General features: G+C 32.3%; 1 protein-coding gene across 1 annotated transcript in view; it reads right to left on the bottom strand.

Annotated features, from left to right (window-relative positions):
• Positions 1 to 20033, bottom strand: part of mmd (disintegrin and metalloproteinase domain-containing protein mind-meld) — a 2100572-nt gene that overhangs the window by 1159204 nt on the left and 921335 nt on the right. Inside the window, exon 12 of the mRNA XM_089595760.1 lies at positions 204 to 367. Coding sequence (XP_089451886.1) covers positions 204 to 367 — 164 coding nt within the window. The remainder of the gene's footprint in view (positions 1 to 203; positions 368 to 20033) is intronic.

Raw genomic sequence — 20033 nt, 5'->3', positions numbered from 1 at the left:
GTAATAGCACCTCTTTAGAATGGCAGAACTTTCAATTTAAGTCTCAGGTGTAGTAAGACTTTTTTTAACACTCTTTTTCTCTAACTGACTTATGTGTTATAACTTTTTAATAAGTTGTCAAGTATGTGAGGGTAGTACTACTTTTTGTCACTTAGCAATCAAACTGTTCTATTATTCTTTAAAGTTTTATAAATGATACTTACCTCATTAGGCTTGTTGAGTAGGCATACTTCTTTTCCGTCCATCAGTGCACTTATATAATCTGCTTTGCTGCAATCTGAGAATTTATATGGTTGCACATTATCTAATCCAACAATTGATTGAGCCATAATGCAACCATGCCAATCGTTACATCGACATTCAGATCCTAAAAATATCAAATTTTAAGTTTTGAATGTATAAACATAGGTATAAAAAGTAAGGTAAGAGACAGGGAGACGATTCTCGATAGATAATGTAATAATTTTTAATGTATTTTTTACAAGATGTACGCTCATGACGGGAAGTGTTTCCACTGAAATTGTGACTTTTGTCTCTCGTAGTGAGATTTTGTAAGCTGTGTCAAGATCTAATTATTATGTGATGTTATGTTACCTTTGTAGTTTAACGATTTGAACCTTATGTGAATATATGATACATAATGAAATATTTTATTTTATCTCGTCGTAAATAATACATGGTAGTGGCAATTCAATATAAGTATTTAATTAGTATTAGAAAACCAGCAATAACAGTAACTTTTCCAGTATGTATACAATAATACTAATCACATTCCAGGATCATGAAATTTGTGTCGATTTTTTCATGTACATATTTGTAATTACTTTCAACAACTTTAACTGCCTTTTTTTTGTAGTAACAAGTTACTTAAAAAATTGTATTTGTTTAAGACAATAGTTAACAAATATATATATTGCATTTTTCTTCGCATTTATTAGTGTAAGAAAGTTCTGGGTGACAAAATAGTAATCTAAAAAATTTTTTTAACAAGAAATCGAATGATGGTGGATATTAAAAAATAGTCTAGTAGACACTTAAAAACTTGTTTGTACTTTACATGAATATACATATTTTTTCTTCATAGTTGAAATTCACTGTAAGATTTGACAAGTTATAATGATATAATACAATTCACAAGTGTACGAATGATTAAGAATTGATAATTAAGGTATTTATTACATGAGTTAGGTAAGCAAGCAGACGATTAAAATAATTAATTGGTTAAGTTATTATTTTTGTAGATTAATTCTCACATATAAAAGTGTTATTCATTCTATCGATATACGTTTTATTGCTAGTACTATTGTTAGTTAGCAAAATTATATGAAAATGAGTACAGGTTCAGTAATATGATTTTTGTGACTTCCACCACATCCATCTGTTTGTTATTAAAATAGCATTGAGAGAATGATACTTATATCCATAGAATCAATAAGTTAACTGACGATACAAAAATTTGTGTACAAAAGTACTTAGTAACATTAGTACTAAATAATTTTAAGTTAATTATTATGTTTATTTATAGAGCTCTATTAGTAGCTAAACGCTATTACGCTAGGTGTGTTCGACAGTTCTACCTAGAATTGTTGCACTTTTCTAACCCTGCTCCTTCTCTCTATACATTACAGTGATTCATAGGTGACTGGCTGGTGTCAATTGCTAACGCCCAGCTTACATTATCTTATACAAATAGATATAGAACCGTTCACCTGAAGATCAAAGGTCACTGTGGTCTTGTAACCGACCTCATACGGTTACTTAAACAGTTCAAGTTTCTTCCGTCCAACGAATCAGTGCTCATCTAGCATACATACAGTCAATACGAAACATATATTACATCTGTCGATTTAAACTATACAGCAGTCACAAGGCGACCCTCACTTGTCAGACCTGATATCCACCTGCACTCTAACCCTTCTTACAAAGATAAGGATTCTGTTGACAACGGTATGGTCCATCAAAAAATTTTTCTACAGCAATTTTTCATAGATTTAAATGCTAAAGGATCCCTGCAAAAACTAGAATTAGAAAAATAAGGCTCTACGTAAAAAAACGGTATAAAAAAAGTATTCCAGTATTTAAAGTTATAAGACAATTATTAGAATAAAAGTTTTTTTAAAATCTTGTTTCTAATCATTTTCTTACCTTCTAAATCTCACAAATATCATCAAGTTATAAGCACTCGCATACTATGTCACAAACCATCTGATATACTTTAGTTTCTTATGAGCAAAAATATACTTAAAATTTTTTTTTTTTTTAGTTTATGAAACAATAAGCATTCACAAATATTACTTATCATTATAAAATAAAAATTTACGTAAACGATATCGTTATATTCATGAGGACTCAGAAAAATTGCTTGATCTGTGTTATAAAATAATTAATATTTTTTAAATCTATTTAAGATTTCATTGTTAAAGAAAAATGATGGTTATTGAATGTATTTATATTATCGTGGCTATAAAAAATAAGTTAAGGTTTCATATTCTTCATTTTCATCCAAACATGCAAGGTCGTATACAAAATAAACTTCCTTACTTTTTGCACGTAGTATATAAATCATTTTCTTGTTGGGATTCGAGTTAAGATAGATCTAATCAAACACTTCATTTTTCAATAGAACCTTTTTTTTTCATATTATAGTGCTCTACGTCCGGCTCCTTTAATAAGGCCACTTCTATGGGCACTTAGCACTTGGGAAAAGGAAGGGAAGAGGGATAGGAGGTCCCATTACTGGGAGGGGGTAGGGGAAAATTAGGCAATTATGCTGCGAGAAGATCGCCTAAGCCCTCCTCAAGGAGCATTGCGTGGTGAAAAAGCACATGTAAAAAATCATAGAGGTACTTGCCCGTAAAGTTGCACTGGCCGGGAATCGAACCACGGTCTCCCGCGTGCCAATCCAAAACCTAGCCGACTGAGCCACCGCGCGCTCTTCAATAGAACCTGATTAGTATTATCTTTCTTATGTTTATTCACTCAAGGCATAGATTAAATAAAAAATTGACATAAGTCTTGTAAATTCAGAATGGGGCTTATGTGGTAACAGCAAAATTATCTTTATTTGTTTTAAAATCTTGTGAAAAAAATTTTTTACTCTTAATTAATATTGTGTTACCTCTAATGACTTCTGAAATTAAAAACTTATTATTATGTGAGTTATCATTAAATTCACTATTGCAAATGATATATTTTAGAGTTTGTACGGACTTAATTATGTAACAGATAGTTTCGTTTTTCCTTATATATATATATATATATATATATATATCACAAAAATCATAACAACTAAGCTTAACATCTTACGAGAAGCCGGATCAGTAAATCTGTTTGTCATTTATCCTTTTGTTCCGACTTATTCTTACTGTTCTTAGATTAATACAATAATATCTATATACATATACAAAAAACAGTCAACATAGATTTTATACTAAACGTTTCCCACTATTTAGTAGAAAAAAAGATATAATACCAAGTGAAAAAAGACCAAGGTGATGAGCGGTCGAGAATGAGCAAAGTGTGGCAGTCCCTTACTGATCTTCCAATTTACCTTGTTTCCATTCTTCTGTGGCTTTGCCAAAACTAACAAAGAGTCTCATTACAACTAATCCTTTTTTCTTTGTTTTGATAAAAGAAAGAATTTCTATTTTGTTCCATTAAAGTGAGTAAGATCTAATGCCTTGAAACTTCACTGTCATTGTAAGTTCTTTGGATCTCTTGCTTGCTTTTGGTTAATAAAGTAATAGAGTAAGGGTTAATTTTGGGCTCAAGCGTTAAAGTTTCTACTTTTATCCGTATAAATAACACTTATTTTACAGTTTTCGTGAAAGCGCTGGCAATTCTGATTTCAAGAAAGTTTTAACATCGTGGCTTTTTCCTCATCATTTTCTGGAAGGTCATTAAATACATTTTTATTAAATCCTTACAGCGTCTGCTGAATGTACGAAAAAATTTGCATTACGCTACTTTTCACATCGAATGGTTTAATAAAATAGTGCAGATTTATAACTATTACGATACTACCATACTAATCAAATATTTTCTACAATCACCACACACACAGACACACACACTATACATCAAACAACATTTTGATCACACATCACAACTTGCAGGCCCCATATTATCCAAATTCAAAAAAATCTGTGTACCTTAAGAACCCCTAAATAGGGCCATGTAAGAAAAAATTAGCACACAAGATGCGTAAAGTCTTTAAAAAAGCCATTGAAACTAACGTACACAGCAGAAATCAATATAGCTACATTAATAGGTTGATTTTGTTTAAACTAGGCCTTTATAGCTGTTAAAGAGTCTCTAACAGTAACTTTGATATTGTTTTCTTAAGATATAATTCTTATTCCCTTTTTAAAATCAAATCACATGTAACACAAAATTTATGTATTTATTATTTGGCAGTTTACTTTCAATTAACTGACGTGCATTTTTTACAACAGTCATATGTACTTTCAGTATAAGGTATTCACATACTATTATGTTAGTATCATTACTTATAACTAGTGTTACTAATTTCATAACAGATTATATTTTCTATGGTAAACTTAGATACCTCCTCAACTTTCAAAACCTTTCTTCTATGTAGAAGCTTACAGATATGTAAGAGACTATTATATACAAGTGATAATAATTACAATATTTAAGCAGGAAATGTGATTCTTTGGCACATTGAGTGAGCAGGATGCCCAATTCCTAGTCTTGTGTAAATGATGAATTTTCATTCTTTAAAACCTATTATTATCTCATGACCATTCAAAATCTTCTATAATTAATATACTAAGACAATAAAAAAAATTACATTTTTTTTGGATAAAGATTATTTTTAGATACTTTTAAAATATAATTAGAAAGAAAACTTATTATTAAAGCAAAACTATTTTATTTAGGAATGATATATGTACCAAAATTAAAAAAAGCCCTAATCAAGGAAATCCTAAGATATTTTTTAACGAATACATATACAAGCAAATAGTGACAATCAGAAATACACAACTTTGCCAGAGTAGTCTGCTTCAATACTAAGCAGAATGAGATCCATTAATACTTATTTTGTTATTTTTAAACGATTTTTTTGTCTATTACGAGGCGCACTGTATACAAAAATTGTAATGATGAAGATGTAGTACTCAATTTCACCAATTTTATTCAGAAATGTATATTGCTGTAAGGTAAATGTCCCTATTCGTGAAATGTGTCCCTATTTATGAAATATGAAAACTGATGTATTTGTGATGCAACTGAATTAATACAAAAATTGTGGTAGTTGTACGTTTTGTGTTTCTTAATAAATTAACTTAGAAAGTGGGATCTTACACACAATAAATGACACATTTTGGAGATAATTCCATAAATAGGGACAAAGTCACACATAAGCTATTTTTTGAACTGTACGTAAAATTTTCTGACTGTGACTAATGTTTTGTATAGACATATTTTTTCTGAACCTAATGGGCCATTAACTAAACAAGTTTCATCTTCATGTTCACATTTTATTTTAAAAATCATGGTTTGATCTTTGTTTTTTTAACGTACATTAAATAAAACATTGAAGTTTTCGTATAAATTAAAGTTTACGTATAATTTGTCTTCTAATTCTTACATTTTATTAAGACGTCAAAGTGCACGATTTTAATAACTGTCCACAAAATCTTTTGTAAGATGATTCAGATCCGTAAAAAATCTAAAAAATGATTAAAAATGTTTTTAAAATTTTATTTTCTTGGATACTTTCTGAGGTAAGAAACCAGACAAAAAATTGTCTTACTAGCTCATAAAATAGTACTTATTACATATTTACTACTCCTGTTTTGACTTTTAAACTACTGTACAACTATTTTTGTATTTATTTACTTTCAAAGGCAACCAAAAAACATAAAATATATAAATTGAGTTTTGAGAGCCCTCAAAAGGATGGAGCCCAGCTAGTATACGTGATTTAGTAATTTGGACACATACATGATGTACAAGAGTCAGCGATTGGCGGAAGTAAAGCCTACTGACGTAAGCTTTGTACACCTTCACACTCGTCTAAATATTTTTAATTTAGGCTAAAGGTAATCAAATAGTCAATACTGCTGCAATGTATGAGAGCAAACTCACTCACACAATACCACTATGCCTCCACACTTTTGCAAACATTTCCAAGATTGGCCAAAGTCAACTGAATAGTCTTTTTTCATTCTATCCTATAGTTATCTCACCGCCTTTACCATTGCTGCCATGTATAAGAATCGACAGCTCTCGGTGCAAGAGCCCACCTATGCGATACTTCTATGCCCCTGCTTTTATCTGAATATTCTCATGGTTGGCCAAAGTCAACCGTAATATTGTCATTAAATGTTATATTGTTCTTAATTGACTAGATTTTGTTGTCTTTTAGCGTTCGGTAAGTATAATGCTTTTCAGCAGACTTTGTCCAAAGAACACAAAGATTATGCACATTTTTATTGCGCACAAATTTTTTTTATAGAATGTTTTGCACAAGCTTAAAAATAAAGACCATATTAAATTGTATGACTATTCTTATGTGCACAATATTTGTACCGAAATTAACGTGCATTTTGTTCAAATTGCAGTAATATTAAATTTTGTCTGTGAACAAATACTCCTCTTGGTTTGGCACAAATACTGTGCACCCCATACTGTTAATAAATTTGTTGTGATCGTTTTTCATTACGCTGTACATGACATTTTCTGTACAAAAATTTATGCACAATAAAATCGTGTGCTGTCCTTGTGTACACTGGGTATCGTCTGCCTGCTTTTCTGTATCTAACGTTAACTTATTAATATTATAAGGTGGACTTATTATCTGATGTCCAACAACGTTTCCTTACAAAGAAACCACTGAACATTTTTTCGGTATAAAGTATCTATCAGCATTATAGAAGCCATGGCAGCTTATGATAAAATCTATGGTGCTTTCAGTTAGTTTTTGAAGATTGTTGTTAATAAGGTGGAAGCTATTTTTTCTCAATTTTTTTCTATTAGACAAGATTCTCTTCTTCTCCGTTCCTGTGACTACTTGTGTCACATTGGTCAAAGTTTGAAAATAATAAGATACAACTAGTGCTAACGACTTAATTCTATCAGAGATGGTAATGTCCTCTCATTTAAAACACTTCTTGAAATTGCGTTAAGTCTCCGTGAGTGAAAATGAGATGCAGATTTTTTTTCAAGCACCTGAGCTGCGTCTGTGGCTATAGTGTAGGAGCTGCAATAACAAACAAGCAGTATTTGAAAGTACCCCTTTCCTCTTTTAAATTATACTTACATCTTATTCTTAACATACAATTCACATTTTTACAGTTCTTTATAACTACTATTATAAAAATATTTAGTTAAATGAAACTACTCCATACATTGACCTCAGCACTTTTTCCTAATATAATTTAAAATATTTTGATCTTCTTTGCGAAAGTGTTTCTGATACTACATACAGAAATAATGCTAAGATTTTTAAAAGCTGGGCATTCATACAGTTGAATATTAACAACTTTACGAGCGTAGAAAATATGAGCATCAACTAGCATATTTGTTGATGTAATCAACTAGCATTTTTTTTCACTAAATATACATCTGCATGCATACTTGTATGGTAGAACTTCTTCTTAGTATTTTCTTTCTCAGTATTCTTTACTAAAACCGTTTCTGCGTCAACCAGCTTGTTTCATAATTTATTAAGTGCTTTTTCACAAGTAATAATTCTAAAATTCCCAGTCTACTAATTAAATTATTTTATTATTTTCATTTATTTTCCAGTATTTTAGATTTTCCTCTTTACCTGACAAATTTTTTCACTTGAAAAGTGACTTGCTTACAATAACAACTGACATAAATCCTTTTTTTCTAAATTTCAACACAGAAAATCTCTTTTACAACAAATTTTTTACTAGCGGTCTTAAGACCCTTAATATTTGAAATGTCCTAACTTGTTGAAAGAAAAAGTGAATGATTTTTTTTTATTTAAGAGTATGCAAACAAGTAGATCCCACGAAAAAGCACATTTTACTGAATACCTAATAAATAACTTTTCCCTCTGATGTGAGTTAAGCATGTGGACTTTCACCTCTTTCAGAAATGAGTCTTAAATAGATTTCCAACGAGATAGTTCTCATACCAATGAGTGCTATGGTTAAAGATTTATCAATAAAGACTTAGTGTACTCTATACTAATTTGTATCATACGGAATAGTGAGTTTTTTGAAATGTCAGAAAAAAACTACGGAAATAATTTAAAAGCCTTTTCAGTCTTCAAAATGTTCTTATATTTATTAAACTTTACAACTTAAAAGCAATTAAATTTTGAATTTATATGGAATAATATAACCGAAGTTATTTTATATCTTTTATTTTGTTATGTGAGTTGCATAACTTTTTATGGCACAGATTCTCATTTCACACTGAATTATGTTTGCTATTGTTAATTTAACAGCACTTGAGCAGTTTGCAGTTATCAATCTTGTGCACCTCAAGACAAATGTAGCACAGGCCTTTTGCCTTAACTTCGTGCTTACGTTGTTAATGCCCTTTTGGGTTAAATTTCATACAGAACATAATGAATTGTTCCCCTTGGCATAGGCAATAATTCTCTGTCATTGCGTTACGTATAAGGTTTGAGCTGCTGAGTCCCTTGTTATTCTCACATCTATAGTTCTATCCTGATCTTCAATTATAATTTGTCAAAGATGTAATAATCACAAGCATCTAGATATTTTTCTCAATAAAGAGCTTAAGCATAGAAAATATTAGTACTAGTGTTTGCTGAGCGAAGACTTACGCTATCTAAAAGCTTGAGCATCGAGCTTCTGTACAGTAAAAGCCACCTCGAGGTTGTCTCTTTCGAGCTTGGGATCTATTGAGTTGTTTAAATGTGGCTAAGACATTGACAGTGCCATTAAGCAATGCCTTAAACTCCTGTGCTAATCCCACAATTAAAACTGGCATAAAAAGAATACCATAAGATATTATTGTAATTCAGCATCTTGTGTATGTGTAATAATTATTAAGTACCTTCCGTATATTCTTAAAATGATAAGTAGGGATACTGCCAATGCCTATGTCAAAGAGTGTACCGATGTTTCGGTGCTGATTTAAGCACTAATCCATCGTGGCTAGCAGAGGAGCTATGCACACGTTTTCTATTGGCTGACAGCTTGTAGGCTTGGCTCGCGGGGAGAGCTGAGGGAAGATGAGTGAGGGAGACATGAGAATCTAAACGTGTGCATCAGTGATGGAGAGAGAAAAAGCTAAACCTATTTATATAAACATACGAAGGGCTACATATCTATAGCTCCAGTTGTACACTAATACGCAAAATAGCTGCGTGTATTACTTTTCTCGCTTTTCCTCCCTACAGAAGCAGCACCAGGAGAAGATCTTGGCACTTGCATTTAAAGTTGACCTTGTAGCCCAATAAACATACTTGGAACTTATTTAATGTAACTGTTCTTGACAAGTCTATAGCAATCAAATTTTAAACAAGTAATCTCCGATGTATCTACCATGCACAGTACCATAATCTAGAAGTTTTTCTGCAGCATTTTATTGCAGTTACCACGAAGCTAATCAAGAAAATTTTTATAGCTTATGGCGTAACGTTCTTCCACCCAAGCTTAAGGGAATTCTTGTGCATTCAAAAAACTTTGCCGAACCACTCTTGCCGTTTCATACCCGATTGATCGAGCATTAGAGATATGCCAAAGTTCTGTGCAGCAGTGAGTGCAAGAAAACAAAGTGACGAAACAAAAAGTCAACTTGCCTTCGTGAATCTTAGACGTTAATAACCTGCTTCTATTCGCAATTAAAAAACACTTTTCCAAAACTCAAGACACTTCAGAAAGCTAGAGCAACATCAACACTCATAGTATGGACTCCAGCAGTACAGGATATTTCGTCCCTCTAGTTCCAAAGGTATTTCAACTTTTTCGTTTCCAGGATTTATGCTTTGTGCTATCAAAAATTTTCCTAGAAAAAACGTATTTGTTACCAGCTAAGCCCAGCCTACGTCAAAAATAGATTCTTAGAAAGGATGAACAAGGTTTGTGGAAGTTTTAAATAGTAGCAGCATACATTTTTTTAATTGATTGATAAATAAATATTTTCAGATTGAGTAAACTATTAAGCTTAGCAGCAGTGCTTAGTTAGACTCACTATGTTACATAGAGCTCTGTACATACATCTTTTTATGCTAATGTTAGAATATATTTAGTTTTCAGTAATTGTATGTAAGATAAATAAAAAATATTTAATCTTTGTGTTATTCTAAGTGTAAATCTTAAAAAAAAAGCTATATCTGTTCTATATGTTCGATGAAAGGAAGTAATGGATTGCAATACATTGTAAGAACAACTTACTTGTTAATTTCACCGAAGCATTATATCAGTTATATGTGTGCTTACACTATCATATAAGGCATCGGTAGAGTGTGAATGTATATTTGTACATTAACAGTAATGTACTTGATGTACAAGTGTACCGTTATGTGTATGACTACATCAGTGTATAGGTACCTACATTACATCCTTCCCATTTTTAAAATTTTTGTACTTAAACTTACTTTATAAGAATTAGTTAAACTCCATGTATATAAATGAAATATTAATTTTAATTATCTATAGACTACAAAAGTAAGCTAGAGGCTACATAAAAACGCTTAACTGGCTTTTTTTCTAGTTAAATACTTTACATATTTTTCGGGAGTCCGCTGAATTACAGTTTTGATTTCTGACTCAATTTTATGTATCTCAGTGTTTTGCTAAGTTTGCAATAGGTCATAATGTCTCTTATGTTTTCCCCGTCCTCAAATTTAACTATATTGCTGCAAGATGATAACTTTTCCGTAATTCGTGCTTTGGATATTGGTGGATAATTTTCACGAAGGACTTTTGCCACTATAGTATCTCCCATTTAAAATATGACCTCCCTTCTGCCTTTACAACTGCGAACTTGGCCATACTGCTAGTTTTCGATTCAATTACTAATATCTGATCAGAAAAGATGTAAAGGCGTTCGTACTTCTTAATAAATAAGCAATTTAGCAGGTGTTTCACCAGTAATTACGTGTGTCGTATTACGGTGACCAAAAAGGAGTGTTGTATCGCCATACTTACATTGACCGTTTTACTTTTAACAATTGCCTGTAATATGCTTTTAAAAAATCTGACCAAACTTTTAGCAGCACTTATAGTTACTTAATAGTTCTGTGCAGTGTACGTATGGTTAATTCCTAATCTTTTAAAAAAATTTTGAAAGGTCTCACTTCTAAATTTTGTACCAAAATCACTAACTATTTGCATTAGTGAGCCATAAATAGTAAAAATTTCAATAAATATATCAAGAGTTGCCTCTAAGAACGTGTTTTTCTTTAACAATTTCTCTAGCCATTTCAAGAAAGCATCTATCAGGATAAAATATCTATGCCCAGAATACAGACCGGCAAATCATCATGTACTCTTTGACAAGGTCAAAAAAGCCATGGCTAAAAAAAAATCCGTTTTCCTTGTATTATTATTGCACTCTAGACAAAACGTTAACAATTTAACTGTTTTCTATAAGCCATTGTCAATGCCAAACCACCACAATGGTGTTGATAAAAAAAATGATGATGATTATATTTATGAAAGTAATAAGTAAAATAATAATACTATAGAAAATAATAATGTCAAGAATAATGATGAATATTATACTTATAATAATAATGATAATGACAATTATAATGAAAATAATAATATTGATAATGACAATGTTGCTGATGTTCATAATAACAACAATGGTAATAATGACAATAACTAAAGTAAAAATAATAATTATAATGCTAATAATAACCATATCAAGGACAATATTATTGTATTACTAACAATAATAACAAATAAAAGAAATGGGAATTAAAATAACAATAATAATAAGAAAAATAGTAATAATAATAACATTTACAATGTCAATAATAATAATGATAAAATTTATTATGCTATTAATAATAATAGTAACAATAATAATAACAATATTGGCTATGAAAGGTTTGTTAGAGGTGGTCGTAGCCCTAACAATAAAAAAAATGATAATAATAGTAATGTTCGTAATAAGGATAATAATACTATAAAAGACTCATTATAAAAATCAAAATTAGGACTGACACAATAAATATTATAATCACAATAAAAATCATAATAATAATGCTGATTATGGTATTTGATAATAATGCTAATTAAAAAGCATGATAATAAAAGTAGTTATGCCAATCAAGATAATGTTATTTAAAAAAATAAGAATTTTAATAAAAAAATTGCTGAAGTCAACACAGATAATCATAATAATAAAAAAGACGACTATGATAATAAGGACAATAATAAAAAACAATAATAATAATAATCATAACTATAATAATAGTAATTATAGTAATAATAATAATAATAATAATAATGATATTTATAATAATTATTATGTCATTGGTGATACCACTAGTAATAAAGATGCTAATTATGCTGATAATAATAACAAAAATCATAAAGATGAAAATAGTAATAATAATAAAGACAATAACAATGTTAGTGATCATTATGATAATAACGTTAGTAATAATAATGAATATAATAATGATAATAAATATAAAGATAATAATAATCATGATAAATAAAATTGTCATACTACCAATAATAATGATGATAGTAATTATAAAGATGATGATAAAAAAAATGATAATTATTATAGTAATAATGTTAACGATTATAATAAAAAAGGTAACTATACCGATGATAACAATATTGATAACCATAATGATGATGATGTTGACAATAACAATTATAATAGTAAATATGATGATGATAATAATAGTAATAATAATGATAGTACAGATTATGATAATCGTTATGATAATGATAATAATGATTATTATGATAGTATTATTAATGTAAGTGATGATTATGATAATAGTTATGATATTAATTATAATGATTATGATGATAATTATGATATTGATGATGATGATGGTGATAATAATGATAATAATGGTAATAATAATGATTTTGATAATAATACTAATAATAATCATGATAATGATTAGCATAAGAATAATTATAATGATTAGAAGAATAATAATAATGATAATCATGATGTTAATAATTATAATGATAATTATCATAATAATAATTAAAATTATAATAATAATAATAATGATGAAAAACATGATGATAATAATGTTTATGATGATGATAATAATGATGATGATGATGATGATGATGATGATGATGATGATGATGATGATGATGATAATGATGATGATGATGATGATAATGATGATGGTAATGATGATGATGATGATGACGGTAATAATAACGATGATAATGATGATGATGATACCAATGATAATCATGATAATGCTGATAATGATTATAATACTGATGATAATCAAGATAATGATGAGAATTACTATAGTAATAATAATGATTTGAATTAAAATAATAGCTATAACAATAATTATTCCAAACAATTATTATAATAATGATAATAATTAAAGTATTGATAATAACAATGATAATAATGATGATAATGATAATAATAATAATGATGAAAACAATTATAAAAATCATAAAAATATTGATGATGATATTGATAATGATAACGATAATGATAATCAGGATCATGAAAATAATTATGATGATAATAATGATAATAATGATATTGATGATAATGGTGATGATAATAATAATAATTCTGAAAGAGATGTTGATAATAATGATAATAATAATAATAATAATAATAATAATGATAATGATGATAGTTACGACAACTATGACGATGACAATGACAATAAACATAATAATTTTAATCATAATAATGATATTAATAATAGAAATGATAATGCTAATAATGATGATCATAAAAATCAGAATGATAATGATAACAATGATCATGATTATGATGATAATGATAATGATAATGATGAATACGATAATAATTATTGGAAATAATTATGATATCAATGATTATAATTGTAGTATTAATGATAATGATGATAATAATGATGATGATGATAATGATTATGATGATAAGGATATTGATGATAATGATGATAATAATGATAATAACGATGATAGTGATGATAATAATGATGATGATGATAATAACAGTAATAACATTGATAATGATTATGATAATGATAATAATAATGATAATGATTATTTAAAATGGACTGTCTTTCTTTGAATTTCTTTTTTTTTTATGAGAATTGAACGACTCAGGGAGCCGGATACAGGTTGAGGAGACTAGGAAAATGTAGAATAGATGCGGAGAGAGAACGACGAATATCGTTTCTCTGTAATAGAGGATGCACGAGACAAATGTTTAAGGTTCTCTATGCTTTATTATAAATAAAAACAAAACATTCAATTCCAGTTGAGAAGTCCTTGCGAATAATTACAGTTAACAATAGAAAAGATCGCACTAACAAAGTTCATTAAATTGAATTGAACGAGGAGTACAAATCACCGTGACTGATACACAAGGTGACGAGAATGTATGTTGACTAAAGTAAAGTACGCCTATATGAGGCACAACACTAAAGGCAACTGGACTGCACTGTGTGAGCGACAAGGGCAAACTACTGTCGCTACCGCCTCTATTCTTACACCTCCTGCGTGACTCACTCGAGCACTCATGGGCTTACGCTGACATCAGTTAATACGAGTGTCTTAAACACCGTGAGGTGCGTGCGCCGCACCATATTAATCCTAAACATACTCCCCCCTTGATTTATCGTATCAACGAGGAGAGAAATCAAATTTTGAAACTAACTAAGAACCGCTGTTCTTTTACAAGAAAGTAATTAATAAAATAGTAAGACAAGAAATAAAAATCTTTAAACCGAGCCATAGTTCTTATTACATTTTAGTTTGTTATCTCTCAACTGTTTTCTGGTAAGTAATAAAACTAATTCAATTATGGGTCTGGTAAGCGTGGAATTTGCAGTTCTCAACTTGACTACTCCAATCAAACCATCTGGACCTGAGTAAGTTCTGACGATCAAAGCTAGTGGCCATTGTCCCGGGGGGAACTGGGAGTCCTTTATCAGAACAAGATCACCAACCTGCACAGAAGGTCTCTCGTGAGGCCACTTTTTCCGAGCTTGAAGGCTCTGCAGATATTCGGTAGACCAACGCTTCCAGAAAGATTGAGCAAGTTGACTGATAAGTTTCCATTTATGGAGCGTTGGAACTCGTTCACCGGTAGTATCTACCTTGGGCAACAGAAACGTAGGTCTCATGATTAAGAGGTGTGCCGGGGTTAGAGGAAACGAATCAGTGACATCTAACGTTAATGGAAGTAAAGGGCGAGAGTTTAAACAAGCTTCAATCTTACAGAGTAAAGTGCAAAACTCTATAAAGGTGAAGATTTGTTCTCCCACAATTCATTTAAGATGAAATATCACCGACTTAACGGCTACTTCCCAGATACCCCTAAAGTGAGGAGCATGCGGTGGGTTGAAGTGCCAGTCAGTCCCTAATGATACTAGACTTTGAGCTAATTCAGATTCTTTCAATAGGTTTTTTAGAGCTAAATCCAATTCCTTTGCAGCCTTTACAAAATTGGTGCCACAGTCACTAAAAAGATCAGAACAATGCCCTCGCCGAGCTGTCATTCGTTGAAAGGCTGCAACGAAGGACTCAGCAGTGTAGTCCTCGACCACTTTTAAATAGAGAGCCTTAGAGCTGAGACAAATGAACACAGCTATATAATCTTTCGTTGTCCCCCTTCCTCGAGTCTTAGACAATCTGATGGCAAATGGACCTGCATAGTCTACACCGACTTTACTGAAAGCTGGAGCTGGTCTTACTCGTTCAGCAGGCAGGTCATCCATCTGCTGAGTTAAATTGGAGGCTTGGAAGCGACGACATTTCAAACACCTATTGACACAGGACTGAACACATTGTCGACCATTTATTATTCAATATTAAGCTCGCAATGTGGTCAATGTCAACTGAACGCCACCATGTAAAGTGACCTCGTGGATAGATCTAATAATCAAATTGGTGAAATAATCATGCTGGGCCAGAATAAGAGGATTTTTTATCTGATCGTCTAAAAGTGAGGCTGCCAAGCGCCCACCAACTCGGAGAAGTCCCTTGCTCAGCACAGGTTTTAAACTGGCTATTCGACTATTAGAAGGTAGGGAAATTCCCTCAACAAAAGGCTTGGACTCCTTACTATTAAGAAGGCGCGATTCAATTGAAAAGTGTAAGCCTTGATGGTAGCTTACCCAAAAAAGAGTTGCATTGTTTATTTCTTTAGTGTCTAAGATTTTAGTTGACGATTGAAAGTGAGCCGAAATGTCAAGGAATTTCAGTTTACTCAATTTATTCACTTGATCATAAGGGTACATTGAGACGTTCAGTTTCGTCATTTGAGCTTTGACACGACACTTGAACACGAATCTTAACACATAAGCATAAACAGCTAAAAGTTTTTTCAAAGTGGAGTACCTGTGATACAGAAACCACGGTTTTTGAACGACTTTATCATTAGTTTGTATCGCAACACAAGCGTGAGCGTCCATTCGAGTAGCTAATTCAGAATCTAGTCTGAACGAAGGGTAAAGTGGTTCGATTTCCTGTAGGAACGAAGGTCCCTTCACCCAATGCTCCAGTGCAACAAATTGGCTTGGTTTAACTCCACGAGACACAATATCTGCGGGATTGAGCTTGGTTGAAATATGATGCCAGTGAGTGGAGGGTACTAAGGTGTGTATGTCAGAGCACCGATTAGCTACAAAAATGGGCCACCGTGACGGTACATCCTGTAACCAATACAAGATATCTTTAGAATCGGACCACAGATGGACTGAATCAGGAACACAAGTATTGTTGTTTAAATAATGATTTACCAATTTGGCAGCCAAATGAGCAGCACACAATTCAAGTCAAGGAATACTCAAAGTCTTAAAAGGTGCTACCTTTGTTTTAGACAAGAGCAAGGCGACAATGACCTCACCGTTATTATTTATTACTAGAGAATACATTACCGCTGCGTACGCTGTTTTAGAAGCATTGGGGAAGCAGTATAACTCCCATTTAACCATATCGTCGGTAACACCATTCCAGCGTGGAATTTTTACTTTATTCAAGGCAGGAAGTTCCTTATACCAGACAAGCCAGTCTTGAACTATGAGCTCTTAAATCGGCTCATCCCATAACAGCTTCAAGAGCCAAAGAGATTGCATGAATGCTTTAGCCGAAATCACAGTAGGAGCTAACCAACCCAATAGATCATAAAGTTTTGATATCTCAGAGAGAATCTTTCTTTTCGTCCAGTTATCTACTGGCACTTCAGTTTAAATTAACACCTTAAATTGAAAAAGATCCAGAAGGGGGTTCCAGCTAAGACCCAAAACTGAAGTAGACATAGCAGAATCTTTAAATTCCAATTATGAACTTGCGAGCAGAGAGGGTGGCAAATCATCTAGCAGTTTTGGAGAAATGGCACTCCACTTTCGAAGAGGAAAACCTCCTGATTCAGTCAATTTCAAAAATTTGTCTCTACGCTGAATGCTTTCAACTAAGCTGTGACCTTCGGACAAAATATCATCCATGTACTTGGATTTCAAAAGAGTTTCGGAAGCTAAAGGGTACTCATTCTTGGAATCAAAAGCTAACTGGTTTAAAGTTCGAGAAGCCAGATAAGGCGAGCTAGCTAGGCCGTTAGTTACAGTAGTTAGAAAGTAAACACGCAGAAATTTGGACTGATTATCTCTCCACAGTATAGCCTAATAGAGTTGATTATTTGGATGAACTGACACTTGCTGAAACATTTTGGCAATGTCAGCTGTGAAGACATATCTATAATTTCTCCAATCAGCGATTAGATCAGCCAGATTTACCAATAGATTAGGTCCCATGTGCAAGTTCTCATTCAAGGAGGGACACAAGGAAGAACGAGAGGAACCATTAAACACCACTCTCAATTTCGTAGTATTACTCGACTCCTTGATAACACCATGATGGAGTAAAAATTACTTAGCCTTTTCAAAAGATCCTTCGACCATATGCCCTGACTCTAGATATTCTTCCATGAATTGGACATACAGTTCGCGAAACTTATGATTCTTACTAAGTTTAGTCTCCATTGATTTGAACATAGCTTGGGCAGGTTTGAAGAATGTTTCTTTAATTACTTTGGGTGGTTCGTCCTTGAAAGGATAACGAACAACATATCGACCTGAATGATTCTAAACGTGATGTTCAACAAAATACTGTTCGCATTGAATTTCTTCAGGTGACAGAGGTAATACAGAAGTGAAGGGTTCTTCAACTTGCCAGAATCGTTTCAAAACTTCGAGAACTTCGTCATCCTCAGAACACTTTAACGAGTGAGACACGTTCTTACTGTTTTTAGTGGTAGTTTCAACTGGGCCTGAAACGATCCATCCAAGCTTTGTATCAGATGCTAGGGGTTAGAAAGAATTTTCCTTAAAATTTCTTCCTTAATAATAACAGCATGAACAGTTGATTCTAGTAACAGATATATTTTGCGAGTTTTAGTGAACTGTAGATCAACTAAGACCAACTGGTGCAAGTGCTCTACAATTTTGTCTTTAGACAAGTGGGGAGGCTGGTAAGAAGTTACTCGTGGGAGGACCAAAGCTTCTATTTTCAATTTAAATTTTGGATCCACAGTTGAGCCCAAGAGGAGAGAGACCCTTCTTTTGCTATTTGAAGAAGTCTGACTACCAACCCCAGTCAGGGACACGTTAATCTTAAAGCCACGCAAACCTAATAAAGAGCACAAAGACTGCGAAATGACTGAGCACTGGGAACGTTGATCAATCAGAGCTCTGACTTGAAAACATTCACCTAGTGAGTTGTGAACGTTGACTAAAGCAGTGGCTAATAAGACACCAGTTGGTGTTTTGAGAAACGAGCTATTTACACAATTATTACAAGAGATCTCATCAGATGACGACTCAGACTCCTTTACCGCCGTAATAGCCAGAGAGGCCTTCTCACCAGAGATCCCTTTATCCCTTTTACTTTTCGTAGACTCCTCTTGCTGTTTGTGCAGAAGGGTATGATGTTTTTGTTAACATTTTTGACAAGTTCGAGTAGAACCACAGTCTTTAATCCAGTGAGAACCCAGACAATTGAAGCAACGACGGTGGATTTGTAAAATCTCGTGTTTTTCAAGCCAAGTCATGCTTCGGAAAGTGTCACAATTCTAGAGAGGGTGAATGTCCTCACAAACTGGGCAAGCTTTTTCATTTTTTACAAACTCATCATTAACAGTAGCATGAGACGAGTATTTAGATTTGAAGGTAGACTTGGGTTCTCGATCGAAGGAACGATCTTGATATGACTCAAGAGTTTGTATCTGATTGTGAAAGAAAGATCTTAATTGATCGAGGGTTGGAGGCTCTGCCACACTGCCAATATGTTTAAACCACTCCTTACAAAGACTAGAATTAAACTTACTGACAGCTAAATTAAATATAACGTCACCATTACCTAAATCTCGCCGAAGAGCCGAGAGAGCATCAACTGCCCCAAAGATCTCTTTATTCAAACGTTTTAATTCTGTAAATGATTCCATCTTTATAGGTACTATAGACAACAACTGACTAGTATAACTATTTACTAAGCGCTTATTACTGTTGTAATGCTCAAGAAGAGTATTCCAAGCCCTGACATAGTTACCTTTAACTATACTGATATTTTTAATCAGATCAAGCGCATGTCCTTTGACCTGGGTGCGTAAGTGTTGGAATTTAACTACAGGAGGATACTCCTTCCTGTTATGCACTAAAGCTTTAAACAGGTCGCGGAAAGACTCCCAATTGGCGCATGAACCGTCAAAATCCGGAAGGTCTAGTCGGGGCAGACTAAGATAATTCGGATTTATACTTGGATTTATGGGAGCCGGTGGTGGCCGAGGATCGTCGATCGGGGCTATATGACTTAAAAAATCACGATACTCTCTTATCTGACTATAACAAGCCTCCTCGGTCAGGTCAAACAACTTCGATCTGAAATAAG

This window comes from Copidosoma floridanum, unplaced genomic scaffold (genome assembly GCF_036245765.1).
Source record: "Copidosoma floridanum isolate Cflo_tuat_1 unplaced genomic scaffold, Cflo_Japanese_pri ptg000027l, whole genome shotgun sequence".
NCBI lineage: Eukaryota > Metazoa > Arthropoda > Insecta > Hymenoptera > Encyrtidae > Copidosoma > Copidosoma floridanum.
This window is presented reverse-complemented; position numbering and strand designations above follow the sequence as displayed.